At 47.1% G+C, this 19,781-nt stretch overlaps 1 protein-coding gene across 1 annotated transcript; it reads left to right on the top strand.

The window, feature by feature from the left end:
• The first annotated feature begins 7,817 nt into the window (after positions 1 to 7,817).
• On the top strand, positions 7,818 to 13,924 carry LOC149453261 (uncharacterized). The gene is made up of 8 exons (XM_089688578.1): positions 7,818 to 7,949; positions 8,066 to 8,367; positions 8,489 to 8,621; positions 9,290 to 9,489; positions 9,608 to 9,746; positions 11,073 to 11,170; positions 11,287 to 11,428; positions 12,800 to 13,924. Exons 1-8 carry the CDS (start codon positions 7,865 to 7,867, stop codon positions 13,663 to 13,665), a joined length of 1,965 nt encoding a protein of 654 aa, XP_089544704.1. The 5' UTR covers positions 7,818 to 7,864; the 3' UTR covers positions 13,666 to 13,924.
• The last annotated feature ends 5,857 nt before the right edge of the window (positions 13,925 to 19,781 follow it).

Below are 19,781 nucleotides of genomic sequence, written 5' to 3' on the forward strand. Positions count from 1 at the left end.
CATGGATGGTGCTGACCAGTAAGAAGCCACCTAGCCTGTGCTGTCATCCCTGCAAGGAGAAGCAAGAAAGCTGCTTCACAGGTCTGGGGATTTGAAATCACCACGACTTTTTCTGCTCTCCTTGCAGGGATGACAGTTCGGGCTAGAAGGCTTTTGATTGGTCAGCACCGTCACATAGATGGTGCTGACCAGTACGAAGCCATCTAGCCTGTACTGTCATACCTGAAAGAAGAGGAGAGAAAGCTGATTTACAGGTCTGGGGATTTGGAATCCCTGTGTCCCATCTATGTGACGGTGCTGACCAATCAAAAGCCTTCTAGCCCGAACTGTCATCCCTGCAAGGAAAGGAGAGATTTCAAATCCCCACCGCTTTCTCTCCTCTCCTACAGCTGAGAACATGGAGCATCTGTCTCCATGGTATATATTCCCACATATCCTCAGCATTGGAGGTTTCCTGCACTGCTCATGTGTGAACAAGGACAAGCCTGGGTCCACACAAGAGCAGTGGGGAAACCGCATGCGATTTGTACCCCCCCGCAAAGTATCGGTTTCCGGTATCAGGAGCATTTTCATGAGTACGAGTACTTGTGAAAATGCTCAGTATCAGCACAGATACGGGTATCGGTGCATCCCTAGCATACAGTATATAGTACGGTAGTTGGGAGTATGTATTATACAACATAGAATGCAGAGATCACGAGCAGAACACCCAGCACAAGATACAGGGTGCGAGGGTCAGGAGTATAGATCAGTCCCACCTGTTGGTCATGGTTAGCAAAAATGTCAAGGCATTGGCCGTTGAAGGGAGAAAAAAAGTGCAAAGGCCTTGGCAGGGGAAAAAAAAAAATAATGAGTGAAGGAATTCCACGTCGTCAATGTCAGTGAGGAACAATTCCCCCTCTCAGCATCTGCATCATAGGAAGAATCCTCTCTCAAAGCATCTGCATCAGTGGGAAGAAGAATCCCCCTCTCAAGACTTGGAGGCTCACCTCTGTGTCACACCTAGTGTAATGGAACCGACCCAGACTGTGTTTCAGTACTTCCGTTAGAATACTGGTTCCCCATCTGAACACCGACAACAGACACCACAGCCGACCATACAAGACTAGACGACACCAGTCTTGAAGTAAACCAGGAGGTAGACTAGTTTATTTGAACACAGATACAAGATATATACACTCAAGGGGACAGTCCCCCCTCCCTGCATAATGACACAGGGCGGGGCAATCTACATTTAATAACAAGACACACAGGTATTCAAACTTCACACCAGCAAACAGTCCCATCAGGAGGGAGGGCTGCTGGAGACACCCCCCCCCCCCACTAAGCTAATACACATAAACACATACATCCCATAATAGTTTGCTCCCAAGCCAGACACACAATAGAACAATAGGATGCAACCACACAACATCAAACAATCAACCCCCCACCCCAATATTAGGACAGATCACCCTGTACCCCTAACAGGCACAGGGTGACTTACACACAAGAGGGATATGGGGAGCTGAGACAGGGGTCTCCCCACCTCTCCAAAGTGAGCTGTGTTCCAGCACTACCCAAGAAACAACTTATTTGGAATTTAAAGGTGAACTACTCACAAACAATGCAGAGCATGAAGCTACTGGCCCTGAGGAAGAGGGAGGACACCCTTGAAACGCGTTAGATACTGCAGAACCCTGGGACACTTGCTTGGTCTTACAGGAGGAGCACTACCTGTTCTGGTTGATCTGTTTAAAATGTGTGGGTTTCATGTTCTGCATTGTTTGTGAGAATATCACTTTTAAATTCCAAATACATTGCATTTTGGGTAAAGCGCAGGGCTGGTGCACCACCTCTCGTTCTTTTGTGCTCAGTGTTCCCAGTTTGAAGAGGCCAGCAAGGCCAAGTGTGTCTTTGGAAGATCATTACCTGGCCTATGGGCTGGAGCTGCCTGGTGTGTAAAGAGAAAATTCCCCTAAAGGACTGACCCCGCCCCTTAGCACAAAATTATTATTGTATCTTTAACCCCTTCACGCCCTAAGGGTAAAACAAATCTTAATGCCTAAGCACAATTTTGCAACATTGACATGTGTTAGTAAAACCGTCCGTATCATCACAACTACTTTGTACACCCAGGAGGATTTTTTTCAGGACAAATTGGGCTTTCATTTGGTGGTAAAGGGTAATGAATATCTCCTGATTTTTTTTTATCATCAAAGGAAAACTGGCCCAAAATAGTAAAAAAAAATAATTTTTTTAATTATCAAAGGAAAACTGGCCCAAAGTAGTAAAAAAAAATATTTTTTTTTATTATCAAAGGAGAACTGGCCCAAAATAGTAAAAGAAAAATTTTTTTTTTATTATCAAAGGAAAACTGGCCCAAACTAGTAAAAAAAAAATTTTTTTTTATTATCAAAGGAAAAATGACCCAAAATAGTAAAAAAAAATATTTTTTTTATTATCAAAGAAAAACTGACCCAAAATAGTAAAAAAAAAATATTTTTTTTTATTATCAAAGGAAAACTGGCCCAAAATAGTAAAAGAAAAAAAAAATTTATTATCAAAGGAAAACTGTCCCAAACTAGTAAAAAAAAAAATCATTTTTTTTATTATCAAAGGAAAAATGGCCCAAAATAGTAAAAAAAATTTTTTTTTTTAATATCAAAGGAAAACTGACCCAAAATAGTAAAAAAAAAATAATTGTTTTTTATTATCAAAGGAAAACTGGCCCAAAATAGTAAAAAAAAAATATTTTTTTATTATCAAAGGAAAACTGACATAAAATAGTAAAAAAAAAAAATCATTTTTTTAATTATCAAAGGAAAACTGGCCCAAAATAGTAAAAGAAAAAAAAATTTTATTATCAAAGGAAAGCTGGCCCAAAATAGTAAAAAAAAAATCATTTTTTTTAATTATCAAAGGAAAACTGGCATAAAATAGTGAAAAAAAAAAATTTTTTTATTATCAAAGGAAAACTGGCCCAAAGTAGTAAAAAAAAAAATAATTTTTTTTATTATCAAAAGGAAAACTGGCCCAAAATAGTAAAAAAAATAATAATTTTTTTTATTATCAAAGGAAAACTGACCCAAAATAGTAAAAAAAAAATCATTTTTTATTATCAAAGGAAAACTGGCCCAAAATAGTAAAAGAAAACATCTTTTTTTTTAATTTAGCTGTGTGTTTCTTGTTACTACCATAACCTACCACCAAAAAACAACCCAAAATAAATTTTCCAGCTCTTGACGATCGCAGCAATTGCATATAGGTGTGTTATTTGTTGTTTGTACCCGGAGTACAGCCCAGAAACAATAGTGCGCATTTTGTGTTTTTGTTTACCTAAAACACACTGATACCAATTTTTTTTTTAAATCCTGACTTTTGACCCTGACATTTTGACCTTTGACCCTGACCTTGACCCAAACATTAACCCTGGCACTGAACTAGACCAAACCTTGATCCAGGTATTTTTCTTTATTTTTTCTTTTCTTTTTTAATATTTATTTATTTTATTTTTTTCTTGCAAACATTTATTTTTTGTTCTCTCTATGCCAGGAGTTAGAGAGATACAATGTATCTCTCTCCTCCATTCATAGAGAGAGAAAAAAAAACAAGGGGGCTGGGCTGTACAATGACTGATCACTGTGATAGCCAATCAGAGGCTATCGCAGCGTCATGTGACCCGGAATTGGGAGTCCCTGATCCCGATCATTAGAACGGGACCCCTCACTGAGGATGGGATTATGTCCAGACATTTTGTAGATCAATCACGTTTACAGCACTATATGCTGTAGCTTGATATACCTGATTTCGGGTGAGCATTTCAATATACTGCAGGAGATTTGCCATTGCCTGTCATTATAATGTTGATTGCAATTTGCCCCTGGTAAAATGGTGCCGCACATGTGGACTTCACAATGGCAGACACGCGGGTTACGACAAAATGGCCGCCGTAATGCACATGTGCCAGATACTATATAAATTAAACGGCGCTGCTGTCATGATGGTCCTTGCTCTACCTCAGAAGAAGTGCGTGTGCACGAAACGCGTCAGGAGGAGCCTGTGGACGTCGTTGACACTACGCCGCCGGTGCCATGTGGAGGCCCGGCGGCCACCTATAATTTTAAGAGGGTCAGTGGGTCACTTTCACTTGCCACCTGATTATATGTTTTACTTGGTTTTTTTAAATAAATTGAAGTAATATACTACACTATGAGTATCTCTCTGTGTTCTCTGTGAGGGGTCTTTCTCCCAATTTCACAGCCACAGAGTGATTTCAATCCCAGCCCTGGTTCCATTGAAGAGGAATATCCTATCCTGGGAGCTTCCTGACCTGCAGGATTTTGTTTTCCCACAAGAGGGCGTTATCGTCATCCATTTCAGCACATATCCATTTTCTGACCAGAGGGAGAGAGGGGAATCTCCAGGATTTCTTACACACATGCGTATTTTAAATGCGCTTCTGGTTAGTTTGCATTCTTTCCATTGGCACTGGGAATTAATGAGCACCTTTTCAGGACTACTATTGTGTTGATTTGCATGATTTGATCATTTTACAGCGCTGCATTTTTATATGTATATGTTTTACTGAGGATTTTTATATGCGTTTATCCTGGATGTTCAGCTGCTGTTTCTTTGAGAGCGCTCACTGTGTGTCCTTTACCTATACCTCACTGAGGATGGACTGGGACCCAAGTCACATGACTGAGAGGATATTATACCTCACCCTGGAGATCACCTACGTGCTGGGTCTTTGTGCTGGGAGCTCACAGTGCGGCGCGCTCCCGGCACAGACAGGTATGCAAATATGTGACCCCATGGAAAAAAGCCCAGTTCTGTTAGGCCACGTATTTGTGTTATGTTGGCATCAAGGGGTTAAGCTTCTGGATACGGTCTACTGGAGCTCCTTGTCACTAGGGCAGTCTGGGTTATCTCTCCTTTGCCATCAGAAAAATATAATGGGGTGCGGTAGGTTCTGTGTGGTATAAACAACTGGGACAGTCTCCGTGTGGATACCAACAAGACCAAAATGTTGATCCAAACGTCGTCTGTTAGGGCACCTATGTCAAACCCCCAACCCACCCTGTTCTTCGATACCCGAGTATTATTTCAAATATTCTTCGGAGTTGAAAAGGTTGAAAAAGATTGCTTTAGTTTGTATAAGTGTTTGTATGATAGCAGGAAAATTCTTCCCCTTCAACCCACACATTTGGGACCATAGGACTGCAAACACAACTGAAGGACCCAGTAAGAAAAAAATGATTGCTACCGCCAATAAAAAGAGGAGCCTGTATGGTCAGGCCAATGAACGTGAGTAGACTCGTGTCCAATCATATTGGGCAGCCTACCTTTCGACACCATGTGTTGCCCATTGTCACATTCAGAGGTCAGGTTCAGAGACCAGTAGCTATAGCAGACCAACCAACAGGATTGGTAAAAAAGTAGATCACCCTTTCGAGATGACCCAGGCTCACCTGAGGTGCGGGGTCTAAGAACTAACCGGTATTCACCCGAGCTCCTGATGGTAGAGATGGATTTTGCTGTGTGTTAGTACCAGATCGCAGTTATCAGGATCGCCCCACCAGGAAGTGAGCAGGCCAGGATTCAGTAACTGATATGGCAGGTAGGGATCTAGCAGAAGCGTAGTCAGTAAACAAGCCAAGGGTCGGTAACAAGTGGTAGCAGGTTGGGATGAGGCAGAATCGTAGTCAAGGAACAAGCCAAAGGTCAGTAACATGTGTTAGCAGGTTGGGATGAGGAAGAATCGTAGTCAAGGAACAAGCCAAAGGTCAGTAACATGTGGTAGCCGGCTGGGATGAGGCAGAATTGTAGTGAAGGAACAAGCCAAAGGTCGGTAACAAGTGGTAGCCGGTTGGGATGAGGCAGAATCGTAGTCAAGGCACAAGCCAAAGGTCGGTAACAAGTGGTAGAAGGTTGGGATGAGGCAGAATCGTAGTGAAGGAACAAGCCAAAGGTCGGTAACAAGTGGTAGAAGGTTGGGATGAGGCAGAATCGTAGTGAAGGAACAAGCCAAAGGTCAGTAACAAGTGGTAGCCGGTTGGGATGAGGCAGAATCGTAGTCAAGGAACAAGCCAAAGATTGGTAAAAATGGTTGCAGGTTGGGATGAGGCAGAATTGTAGTCAAGGAACAAGCCAAAGGTCAGTAGCAAAGGTATGGATGGCAGCAGGAGAGACAAAAGCAAGATACTGGCTGGAGAAGACACAATAATCTGGCAAACAGGAAGTGCAGAGACATGGCTTAAATCAGGAACTTCATGGGAGGAGCAAGGAGTTCAAGGTTCAGCAGAAAACAAGGTAGGATTGTCCAATAGATCAGGCAGAGTGTTGTCCAGTATCCCAGGCAGCTCAGTGAGAAGAGTTACTACCAGACACAGTAGAGGTCCCAGGTTCAAGTCCAGGCCCTGACACCCATATATAATATTGTTTCAAACCTACAGCTGTGTAAATTGAGGGAAAATAAAGCATCTGTGGTAGACATTCAAATAATAGTATTGGATTATGTAACTAAAACACATCAGTTCCACAAACATTCAACACTCCTCATCTTGTCCTTGGTCAATCAAGATTTGCCTTGACATAATCCATGGTGATGGGATTAAGGTGAACCATGTGGATACAAATACCTAGGTAAGTGTCCTGAACTGTTAAGGACTACAGAGGGATGAGCAGTGAAACATCTTGAGACTTACAGAACAAGTCCAGTTGAATGTGACCAACTACTGCTAGCTATAGCATGACTCTGAAAAATGAGAACCTTCAGAGATATTGTATCAAGGTGGTTTCCAGCTACTAAATCATTTGTGTGTTTGCAGATATGGAAATGTAAAATCCATCACCTGGATGGATAGGTCGGGAGGTTGTCATGCAGTGGAAAATTGGAGGCTGTATCTCTGTGGAAATAGCACTCAACTTTATTTTTTCATCCCAACAGTACGACACAGAGTGATGACTTCATGATGGAGGTGCCCCTAGTTGGGGTGTGACGGTTATTCCCAGTGTGATGGTTGACTGCGCTTGCCTTCCAGCTTCTGAATCATGGGTACATGTTTTATTATATGTATAAAGGTAAGGTTAGAGAGCAGGCGGTTCTTCTATCCAATGGACTGATGGAGGCTGTACATCTGTGGAAACAGCGGTTGGCTTTTTTTTGTTTTAATAGTACTACACAAAGTGCTGACTTTATGAAAGACGCTCCCATGGTTGGGGTGTTATGGTGATCCCCGCCAAGTGTGAAGGTTGATCTCGGAGGACTGCTCCTATACAACTTTGAAATGAAGGCCACAAGTCCTCTATTCTCCTAAAGGCAGTGATCTCACTTATACTGAGTGGGACGCACAGATGGCAAGTGTCTATGAAACCATAGACAGGAAGTGATGTAGGATGAAGACAGGAAGTTCCGGGTCAGAGGCACCTCAGGAGGCAGTAGGGAGGAGACATTGCTGGAACTGGCAGCAGAGGAGGTAATAAGATGTTATTTTCTGTTTACACCCAGTAACTCCCCGTCATGTTCATCCTCTTCCTCCATAGTCACTGTGACATCTTTTATCTCCAACAGATGATAATACACACATATAACAACATTTGTTTTTTATTATTGCTTTCTATGGCTCTGACATATACCGCAGCGCTGCACACTGAGAGAACACTGAGCCAGTCACATCAGTCTCTGTACGAGAGGAGCTTACATTCTAGTGTTCCCCTACAGTCACTGACTTGTCACCTTCTTCTCTCCTCCTTATTACAACAGTGCCGGGAATTCTGGGACATTCTCCAGTAACAGACAAGGGATGTGTCTGGATGGTGACTGTATCATTGTGTGTGTCAGGTTCCTATAAGGTGTCAGGGTGTCACTGTCTATTTCTCCATGGAGGAGTGGGAGTATTTAGAAGGACACAAGGACCTCTACAAGGACATCATGATGGACAATCAGCCGCCCCTCACATCACCGGGTAAGAGGAGACTTTATTGTAAAGGAGAGAGCAGTATGGAGGGTCCACCTAGATCCCCCATCATCTGATAAACACATAGAAACAATGGATTCAGTCAGTGTGTGTGTTTCCTACAGATGGATCCAGTCATGGGAACCCACCAGAGAGATGTCCCCGTCCTCTGTATTCCCGGGATTCCACACAGGAAGATCACAGCATCCCTCACCATCATCAGGTAGATGGATCCAGTCATGGGAACCCACCAGAGAGATGTCCCCGTTCTCTGTATTCCCGGGATTCCACACAGGAAGGTCACACCATCCCTCACCATCATCATTTAGATGGATCCGGTAATGGGAACCCACCAGAGAGATGTCCTCATCCTCAGTGTTCCCAGGATTCCCTACAAGAAGGTCACACCATTCCTCACCATCATCAGGTAGATGGGACTGGGGCACTAAGTGTCTCCATACTGTATGGGATTACACTCTTCTATGTAGTCTCATTCTATTGGTACTCAAATTATGAAGATGTTGTTTTCTATCATTCTGCTCAATTAGCATGAAGAACAGATGTATATGGAAGTTAAAGAGGAAGAAGAAGAGGTATATGTGATGCATGGTCAGCATTCCACAATGGAGGATGAGAAGAAGAAGACAATTAAACTGAAGGAATCCCTAGATATCACCGCAGGTGAGTAATGAGCAGTAAATACAAAAATCTTCAGGTATCTGGACTGATGATTAATGATCTGGAGATCTTCAAATCACCAGGTAGTACGATCTCCTGAAGGATGTCATGATGGAGAATCAATCACCCCTGGGGTAAGAAGGGAAAGAAGTATATACTTACTGTATCTGCCACCCGCCCCACTAAACGACACTCCTTTAAACCGAAATCCCAGGATGAAGTGTCTTCAGAAACTAGCACTTCGGGGGGTTTCAATCTCCTGGTTTTCCCGCTGTGCTCACTTGCTACTTCCACAGACTTCCACACCACTATTGTTTCCTGTAGGCACATGGAAGTCAGCAGAGGTTAACTACTGAGCACAACAAGGACCAGGAGATCAACGCTTCTGGAAATGTTCATTTCCAAAGAAAGCTCAATTGGGTATTTATCTTCAACGATGTAGTGTCAGACAGCAGGAGAGGTTGGTAATTGCTTTCCTCTTTACAGGGACAGTGCTTATTGAGAGGTTTAATTTATAGGGAGATTTCTCCGCAAGGACGTCATGATGGAGAATCAGTAAGTGGAGACTATATTGTAAAGGAGAGAGCAGTACGGAGGGTCCACCTAGATCCCCCATCATCTGATAAACACATAGAAACAATGGATTCAGTCAGTGTGTGTGTTTCCTACAGATGGATCCAGTCATGGGAACCCACCAGAGAGATGTCCCCATCCTCTGTATTCCCGGGATTCCACACAGGAAGATCACACCATCCCTCACCATCATCAGGAAGATGGATCCAATAATGGGAACCCACCAGAGAGATGTCCTCAGCCTCTATATTCCCGGGATTCCACACAGAAGGGTCACATCATCCCTCACCATCATCAGGTAGGTGGAACTGAGGCACTAAGTGTCTCCATACTGTGTGGGATTATACTCTTCTAAGTAGTCTCAGTTGTTTTGCGGTCACATTTTGATGGTATGATTTATCATTCTGTTGGTTTAGCATGAAGAATGGATGTATATGAAATTTGAGGTTAAAGAGGAAGAAGAGGAGGTGTGTGTGATGGATTATCAGCAGTCTACGGAGGAGGCTGAGATGATGGAAAGAGTTAAACAAGAGGAACCATCTCCAGATATCTCAGGTGAGCAATGAAATTATATACATAAACTTATTTCTCTGCCAAGATCAATGGTACAACTATCAACCCGTCCCCACATGCCAAGGTGCTAGAGGTAACTCTGGACTCTGAACTGCCCTCTCAGGCCCACATCCAATCCCTGTCCAAATCTTGCTGCCTCAACCTCCGAAACATCTCGAAATTACACCCCTTCCTAACCAATGACACAACAAAGCTCATAGTTCACTCTCTAATTATCTCTCGCCTTGTCTACTGCAACTCCCTACTCATTGGATTAGCTTTACACAGGCTGTCCCCTCTTCAGTCCATCATGAAGTCTGCCACCAGACTCCCCCACCTTACCAACCGCTCAGTGTCCATCACCCCTCCCTGCCAATCCCTTCAATGGCTTCCATTCAGTGTCTACTACCCTCTCTTCCAATCCCTTCACTTGCTTCCATTCAGTGTCCTCCACCCCTCTCTGCCAATCCCTTCACTGGCTTCCATTCAGTGTCTTCTACCCCTCCCTGCCAATCCCTCCACTTGCTTCCATTCAGTGACCTCCACCCCTTTCTGCCATTCCCTCCAATGGCTTCCATTCAGTGTCTACTACCCCTCCCTGCCAATCCCTCCACTTGCGTCCATTAAGTGTCCTTCACCCCTCTCTGCCAATCCCTCCACTGGCCTCCATTCAGTGTCTACTACCCGTCTCTTCCAATCCCTCCACTTGCTTCCATTCAGTGTCCTCCACCCCTCTCTGCCAATCCCCCTACTGGCTGCCACTCACCCAATGAATTAAATTAAAAATACTAACGACAACTTACAAAACCATCCACACCTCGGCTCTCAGCTACATCAATAACCTAGTCTCAAAATATCAACCAAATTGTTCTCTTCATTCTTCCCAGGACCTTCTGCTCTCTTGCTCCCTTGTCACCTCCTCCCATGCTCACCTCCTGGACTTCTACCGAGCCTCTCCCATCCTATGGAACTCCCTATCCCAGTCTGTCCTATCTCCTACTCCATTTGCTTTTAGACAATCCTTGAAAACCCTCCTCTTCAGAGAAGTCTATTTTGCCCCCACCTAACAACTACATTTTTATTTTCTACATCAGCTCATCCCCACAGGTGACATGTTCTCATTTGAACAGAGAACAGAACAAATGGTCCACCTAAGTCCCCCATCATCCGGTAAACACATAGAAACAATGTATTCAGTCAGTGAGTGTGTTTCCTACAGATGGATCCAGTAATGGGAACCCACCAGAAAGATGTCCCCATCCTCTGTATTCTTGTCTAATGGTGGGGCCCAAACTGTACGGTGGTGCACATGTTATTGTCTCTTTACAGATGGATCCAGTAATGAAAACCCACCAGAGAGATGTCCCCGTCCTCTGTATTCTTGGGATTCCACACAGGAAGATCACACCATCCCTCACCATCATCAGGTAGATGAGTAGAATGCAAAAATGTCTCCAAACTATAAGATTATACCTTTTTATATAGTCTCAGCCTACTGGTGCTCATGTTTTTGATACTATCTTCTATCATATCATTGGTTTAGCATGAAGAACAGATGTATGTAAAAGTTGAAGTGAAGGAGGAAGAAGAGGAGACCTCTGGGATAGATTATCAGCAGTCTACAGAGGAGGTCGGAATGATAGTGATAATTAAAGAAGAGGAACCTTCTCTAGATGTCAGCAGAGGTAGGTAGCGAACACTCAACACAGAAACGTTTCAGGTATGTTAAAGTGGATTATCCAATATACTGTGTACTATATGTCCTCGTCTTGAAATCTAGCATATAAAAACAACAGTGGTAGTAGCCAGGGCTTTGGCTGCTCATCCGTCCTTCCCTCCTAGGATTGGTGTGACAGAGACACAATTACTTGGAGAGCAGCACTGTGAGCCAAACACCCCTAAGGTGCAAGGCTTAATGTTGATTTCACCACACCCACTTGTATTAAAAGCATTCCTACCTTAAAGGATACGTTCACCAAAAAATAATAAATACACATTTTTCTGAACGTACAATGATGGGGCACTATTCCTCCTACTGACACCAATGATGGGGCACTATTCCTGCCATTGACACCAATGATGGGGCACTATTCCTCCTACTGACACCAATGATGGGGCACTATTCCTCCCACTGATACCAATGATGGGGCACTATTCCTCCCACTGACATTAATGATGGGGCACTATTCCTCCCACTGACACCAATGATGGGGCACTATTCCTGCCATTGACACCAATGATGGGGCACGATTCCTCCCACTGACACCAATGATGGGGCACTATTCCTCCCACTGACACCAATGATGGGGCACTATTCCTTCCACTGACACCAATGACAGGGCACTATTCCTCCCACTGACACCAACAATGGGGTACTGTTCCTCTCAATGACACCAATGACTGGGGCACTATTCCTCCCACTGACACCAATGACTGGGTCATTATTCCTCCCACTGACACCAATTATGCGGTACTATTCCTCCCACTGACACCAATTATGGGGTACTATTCCTGACATTGACACCAATGATGGGGCTCTATTCCTTCCACTAACGCCAGTTATGGGGCACTATTCCTTCCACTGACACCAATGATCGTGCACTATTCCTCCCACTGACACCAATTATGGGGTATTATTCCTTTCACTGACACCAATGACAGGGCACTGATCCTCCCACTGACACCAACAATGGGTCACTATTCCTCCCACTGACACCAATGACTGGAGCACTATTCCTCCCACTGACACCAAGGGGGGGAAAGTGTCGGGACTGGAAGGGGGTGAAAGTGTCGGGACTGGAAGGGGGAAAAAGTGTCGGGACTGGAAGGGGGTGGAAGTGTCCGGACTGGAAGGGGTTAATCGACCTGAAGGAAGACCTTCAGGCAGAGAGAGAACAGAGTCTGCAGGGATCAGCTCTGGAAAGGGGGGGGAGTGTTGCATCAAGAGATGTTTTTTTATTCCTTTATTTATACTTTATCTACTTCAATAAATCAATCACACAGATGATAAAACACTGAAATCGATCACACTTCTATATCTGAACTCTCTTCTGTAGATCGAAGGACCCGTCCACATGCGCGCCCCTGGCCCTGTTCACAGTGTGAGAAAAGTTTTGTTCGAGGGCAAGATCTCCTAAGACACGAGAGAAGTCACACGGGAGAACGTCCTTTTCAGTGCTCGGAGTGCGGGAAAAGTTTCACTCAGAAAGGAGACCTCCTTAGACACCAGAAAATCCACACCGGGGAGCGTCCTTTTTCCTGTCCAGAGTGCGAGAAATCTTACGTTCAGAAAGTAAACCTCCTCAAACACCAGAAAACGCACATGGACAAAGATCCTTTACCATGTTTACAGTGTGGGAAATGTTTCATTGGGAAGGGGGAACTACTTAGACACCAGCGAAGTCACGCCGGTGTGCGTACGTTTTCATGCTCGGAGTGCGGGAAAAGTTTTGGCGAGAAGGGAAAACTTATCGTGCACCAGAGAATTCACACAGGCGAGCGTCCGTTTTCATGTCCAGACTGCACCAAATGTTTCATTCGGAAAGCAGACCTGGTTTCTCATCAACGAAGTCATACGGGCGAGCGTCCTTTTCAGTGTACAGAGTGCGGGAAAGGTTTCATTCATAAGGGCGACCTTCTTAGACACCAGAAAATTCACAGCGGGGAGCACCCCTACTCCTGTGCAGAATGCGGGAAATCGTACGTTCAGAAAGGACACCTCCTCATACACCAGAGAAGTCACACGGGCGAGCGTCCCTTTTCCTGTTCGGAGTGCGGGAAATGTTTCGCCGATGTAGGACTCCTTCACAGACATCAGAAAATTCACACCGGCGAGCGTCCGTTTTCTTGCGCGGAGTGCGGGAAAAGTTTTAACCAAAAAGGAATCCTTGTTAGACACCAGAGAGTTCATGAGGGCAGGTGAACTTTTTCATGCTCATGGTGCGGGAAATGTTTCAGAAATCATACTGTGCTTTGGAAATGTTTTGGAATAAAATCTGACTGCCCATCACAAATTCCATGTCTACTGGTGCCAATGGGATTTCTTTAGTTGTTTCATTTGTAGAACAATTGCCCAAACAGAGGGACATTTTTAGGACTCATCGGTTTTTCATCTCCTGTATTATAAACGGGTGTGGTCGATCGTTTTCAGTATCGAATAAAATACGCTGTTCATCTTTTTATGCCTCTTGTTTGTTAATATTCATTATCCATCGAAGTGCATGTGAACCCTGACCTTGTAAAACATTCAGTTAAACCGGTTCCGCGCCACGCTATAGCAGAAATATAGTGTATATAGACATGATTTTGCAGTTGCAGGTAGGGGGTGCGCGCGAGCCCTACCCGCGCCGTCATTCGAGCTGACGGGAGAGATCTGTATTGTTTACATACAGTTCTCTCCCCCCCCCGTTGGTAATACTCAGCGATTGCCAAGTGCCGGCGACTAATCACTGGCCAGGACCCAGTGATTGATAGCCGTGCGCCCCCTACCCGGAAATACAAAATCACGTATATATACGTGATTTTGCGCACCCCTGCCGCCCCGTTTCAGTATTTTTGCTGTAGGGCGGTGGGAAAGTGGTTAACCAGTTGCTGACCGCAGGTAGCCGAATGACAGCTGCACTGCGACCGGCCAGTTCTGGGAGGCTGTCATATGACGTCCTCCCAGAACGCGCTCTCCTGCTTACCCACCTAAGGACACAGCTGATCACGTGATGTGGTAAAAGGCCAATCACAGCGGCTTTTTACCACGTGATCAGCCGTGTCCAATGACACACGGATCACCGGGAAATGCAATTGCCGGTTCTCGGCTGCACTTTCCTCACGCTGTCGGAGCGCGAGGAAAGTACTGCCGAGAACCGGCAGTTGTTAGAGGTGGGATCGGCACCGATCATCAGTACCCTGATGATCGGTGCCCAGCAGTGCCACCCACCAGTTCCGCCCACCTGTGCCCAGCAGTGCACCCACCTGTGCCCAGCAGTGCCACCCACCAGTGTCACCCACCAATGCCCATCAGTTTAGCGCAGCAGTGCCGCCAGTCAGTGCTGACTATCAGTACCCATCATCAGTGCCAGCTCATCAGTACCGCCTCAGTGCCCATCAGTGTTGCCTATCAGTGCAGCCTCATCAACGCACATCAGTGAAGGAGAAAAATTACCTGTTTGCAAAATTTTATAATAGAAACAAAGAAATGTTTTTTTTTTTTCAAAGTTTTTTCTCTTTTTTTGTTTTTAGCTCAAAAAATAAACCCCCAGCGGGGAGTAAATACCACCAAAAGAAAGCTCTATTTGTGAGAAACAAATGATAAAAATGTCATATGGGTACAGTGTTGCATGACCGCACAATTGTCATTCAAAGTGTGACAGCGCTGAGAGCTGAAAATTGGCCTGGGCAGGAAGGGGGTGGAAGTGCCCGAGGGGCAGGAAGGGGGTGACAGTGCCCGGTAAGCAGGAAGGGGGTGACAGTGCCCGGAGGGCAGGAAGGGGGTGACTGTGCTCGGTGGGCAGGAAGGGGGTGACAGTACCCGAGGAGCAGGAAGGCGGTGACAGTGTCCGGTGGGCAGGAAGGGGGTGACAGTGCCCAGCGGGCAGGAAGGAGGTGACAGTGCCCGGCGGGCAGGAAGGGGGTGACAGTGTCCGGCAGGCAGGAAGGGGGTGACAGTGCCCGGCGGGCAGGAAGGAGGTAGAAGTGCTCGGTGGGCAGGAAGGGGGTGACAATGCCTGGTGGGCAGGAAGGGGGTAGAAGTGCCTGGTAGGCAGGAAGGGGGTGACAGTGCCCGGCAGGCAGGAAGGGGGTGACAATGCCCAGTAGGCAGGAAGGGGGTGACAGTGCCCGGTGGGCAGGAAGGGGGTGACAGTGCCCGGTGGGCAGGAAGGGGGTAGAAGTGCCCGGCGGGCAGGAAGGGGGTAGAAGTGCCCGGCGGGCAGAAAGGGGGTGACAGTGCCCTGAAGGCAGGAAGGGGGTGACAGTGCCCGGTAGGCAGGAAGGGGGGTAGAAGTGCCCGGTAGGCAGGAAGGGGGTAGAAGTGCCCGGTGGGCAGGAAAGGGTTGACAGTGCCCGCAAGGCAGGAAGGGGGTGACAGTGCCCGGTGGGCAGGAAGGGGGTAGAAGTGCCCGGTGGGCAGGAAGAGGGTAGAAGTGCCCGGCGGGCAGGAAGGGGGTGACAGTGCCCGGCAGGCAGGAAGGGGGTAGAAGTGCCCAGTGGGCAGGAAGGGGGTGACAGTGCCTGGCGGGCAGGAAGGGGGTGACAGTGCCCGGCGGGCAGGAAGGAGGTGACAGTGCCCGGCGGGCAGGAAGGAGGTGACAGTGCCCGGCGGGCAGGAAAGGGGTGACAGTGTCCGGCGGGCAGGAAGGGGGTGACAGTGCCCGGCGGGCAGGAAGGAGGTAGAAGTGCTCGGTGGGCAGGAAGGGGGTGACAATGCCTGGTGGGCAGGAAGGGGGTAGAAGTGCCCAGTGGGCAGGAAGGGGGTGACAGTGCCTGGCGGGCAGGAAGGGGGTGACAGTGCCCAGTAGGCAAGGGGTTAAACATGTTTTACACATAATTAAGCCATGGTCGCCAGAACGAAAGGAACATTTAATACAGTAGTTAGTCTCTCGTTAACAAGCCTGCCTTGTATGTGGCTCATAACTTCAAGATGGCGATTTCCATGCCTGGGCAATAGTCTACTCAGTAGTAGTGAATATATGGAATTAGGTGTTCTGCTATAACGAGGGATGTTCTCCATGGGTTTGTGGAGAAGGGCCACCCTTGGGTCCTGTCCAAGACTGATCCATAAAATCATTGATCATGGTATACATTCCTATACACAAGTGATGGACCTTAGACCAGTTCCCCAACATATGCGCCTTACTCCCTACATTTGGGCACCCTTTAACCACTTGCCGTCCGGCCCATGTATATAAACGGCCGGATGGTAGCAGTGCAGGGGCCGGTTGCTGTTCATAAATGGCACCCGCCATTTTGGACTGTGCACGCTCCCTGGGAGCGCGCAGCACCGCGATCTGGTGCCCGCTGTGTCCTCCGGATCAGATCGTTGTACGGGACTTCTGTGCGAGGTCCCGATCATGTCATCACTGGCCAATCAGTGATCACATGCAGAGTAGTAAGCAAGATGTCACTTCTGACATCATTGCTTACTATGTGTGAAATCTGTGAATGATCACAGAGGTCACATGGTACAGGGCTATTCACAACAGCCCTGTACCATGTGACAAGCTGTGACCAATCACAGCTCTCACAGTATTTCCCAATGGCTGCAGGAATGCAGCCAGAGAGAAGGAGAAATTATTGCTTTTACAGCCTTTATGGGTGTAAGAGCAATCAGTGTAAAAAAAAAAATCATCATCACCCCCCACAAGTAGTACAGGGTCACCATGGTGATACTGTACTGCTAGGGTGACAGTATGTAAAAAAAACAAATAATAATATAAAAAAATAAAATACAAATGTAAAAAATGTTTTTAAAAATTATAATTTTTGGTTATAAACTAATTTGTGTAATTATTGTTTTACTAAAAAGATAACGGAATACATTTTGGCCAAGCTTTATGATGTGATATTATTTATTTGCAAAATTTTATAAGAAAAACACTTTTTTTCAAAATTTTTGGACTTTTTCATTTAAATAGCAAACAAAATAAAAATCCCAGTGATGAATAAACACCACCAAAATAAAGCTTTATCTGTCTCAAAAAAAATGCTAAAAATTTCATATGGGTACAGTGTTGCATGACCGCGCAATTGTCATTCAAAATGTGATAGCGCTGAAAGCTGAAAATTGGCCTGGACAGGAAGGGGGGAAAGTGTCCGGACTGGAAAGGGGGGGGAAGTGTCCGGACTGGAAGGGGGTGAAAGTGTCCGGACTGGAAGGGGGTGAAAGTGTCCGGACTGGAAGGGGGTGAAAGTGTCCGGACTGGAAGGGGGTGAAAGTGTCCGGACAGGAAAGGGGGGGGAAGTGTCCGGACTGGAAGGGGGTGAAAGTGTCCGGACTGGAAGGGGGGGAAAGTGTCCAGACTGGAAGGTGGGGAAAGTGTCCGAACTGGAAGGTGGGGAAAGTGTCCGGACTGGAAGGGGGTGAAAGTGTCCGGACTTGAAGGGGGTGGAAGTGTCCGGACTGGAAGGGGGTGAAAGTGTCCGGACTGGAAGGGGGTGAAAGTGTCCGGACAGGAAAGGGGGGAGAAGTGTCCAGACTGGAAGGGGGTGAAAGTGTCCGGACTGGAAGGGGGGAAAGTGTCCGGACTGGAAGGGGGGAAAGTGTCCGGACTGGAAGGGGGGGAAGTGTCCGGACTGGAAGGGGGGAAAGTGTCCGGACTGGAAGGGGGGAAGTGTCCGGACTGGAAGGGGGGGAAGTGTCCGGACTGGAAGGGGGTGGAAGTGTCCGGACTGGAAGGTCAGGAAGTGTCCGGACTGGAAGGGGGTGAAAGTGTCCAGACTGGAAGGGGGTGGAAGTGTCCGGACTGGAAGGGGGGGAAAGTGTCCGGACTGGAAGGTGGGGAAAGTGTCCGGACTGGAAGGGGGTGAAAGTGTCCGGACTGGAAGGGGGTGAAAGTGTCCGGACTGGAAGGGGGTGAAAGTGTCCAGACTGGAAGGGGGTGGAAGTGTCCGGACAGGAAAGGGGGGGGAAGTGTCCGGACAGGAAGGGGGGAAAGTGTCCGGACTGGAAAGGGGGAAAGTGTCCGGACTGGAAGGGGGGAAAGTGTCCGGACTGGAAGGGGGGAAAGTGTCCGGACTGGAAAGGGGGAAAGTGTCCGGACTGGAAGGGGGGAAAGTGTCCGGACTGGAAGGGGGGAAAGTGTCCGGACTGGAAGGGGGGAAAGTGTCCAGACTGGAAGGGGGGAAAGTGTCCGGACTGGAAGTGGGGGAAGTGTCCGGACTGGAAGGGGGGGAAGTGTCCGGACTGGAAGGGGGGGAAGTGTCCGGACTGGAAGGGGGTGGAAGTGTCCGGACTGGAAGGTCAGGAAGTGTCTGGACTGGAAGGGGGTGAAAGTGTCCGGACTGGAAGGGGGTGAAAGTGTCCGGACTGGAAGGGGGGGAAAGTGTCCGGACTGGAAGGGGGGGAAAGTGTCCGGACTGGAAGGGGGTGGAAGTGTCCGGACAGAAGGGGGAAGTGTCCGGACTGGAAGGGGGGAAAGTGTCCAGACTGGAAGGGGGGAAAGTATCCAGACTGGAAGGGGGTGGAAGTGTCCGGACAGGAAAGGGGGGGGAAGTGTCCGGGCTGGAAGGGGGGAAAGTGTCCAGACTGGAAGGTGGGGAAAGTGTTCGGACTGGAAGGGGGTGAAAGTGTCCGGACTGGAAGGGGGGGAAAGTGTCCGGACTGGAAGGGGGGGAAAGTGTCCGGACTGGAAGGGGGTGGAAGTGTCCGGACAGAAGGGGGAAGTGTCCGGACTGGAAGGGGGGAAAGTGTCCGGACTGGAAGAGGGGGAAAGTGTCCGGACTGGAAGGGGGGGAAAGTGTCCGGACTGGAAGAGGGGGAAAGTGTCCGGACTGGAAGGGGGGGAAAGTGTCCGGACTGGAAGGGGGGGAAAGTGTCCGGACTGGAAGGGGTTGAAAGTGTCCGGACTGGAAGTTGTTAAAGACAAGTGGTGGAATATGATACTGCTGCCTTTGCCCCGGTAAAATATCAACCTGGCATACCTTGGAAGGTCCTTCGAAGGTTTTCACATTCATTGCCACAGTTGTAAACAATGGAAATGTTCCAACTGGGGATTTTGTAGGGAATGGATGAGTTATTGAAAGGTGCAAACCCCTTGTATGTTTGATCAAGCATAGACCATTTTAAAGCCGTAGAAGCTCCACAAGTGATAGTTGTAAGGGTCATCCAGTCCAGGGGTGAATAGGGGGTAGTTGCAAAGGTGGAGGAGGGGAAATCAGGTGAGATTGGTCCTGCTGAATATTTATTAGAGTCCCAGATATGTGTGACAAGACCAGATTGCGAGGTCAAAGGAATTGGAAATCCAGACGAGGCTGGTAAGGGAGACGTCCAATAAGACCCATGAATGAGCATCAGTGGCCATATACACTCCACGGCCACTTTATTAGATA

This window comes from Staurois parvus, unplaced genomic scaffold, assembly GCF_062004578.1.
Source record: "Staurois parvus isolate SC_StPar_1 unplaced genomic scaffold, SC_StPar_1.0 ptg000449l, whole genome shotgun sequence".
In the NCBI taxonomy this organism is placed as follows: Eukaryota; Metazoa; Chordata; class Amphibia; order Anura; family Ranidae; genus Staurois; species Staurois parvus.

Excerpts from the sequence above, each read along its gene's own strand:
- LOC149453261 (XM_089688578.1), top strand. The coding sequence starts at position 7,865 with ATGGAGGAGTGGGAGTATTTAGAAGGACACAAGGACCTCTACAAGGAC. Across the intron at positions 8,622-9,289 it reads ATCCCTAGATATCACCGCAG|ATGGATCCAGTCATGGGAAC; the intron begins GTGAGTAATGAG and ends TGTTTCCTACAG. Across the intron at positions 9,490-9,607 it reads TCATCCCTCACCATCATCAG|CATGAAGAATGGATGTATAT; the intron begins GTAGGTGGAACT and ends CTGTTGGTTTAG.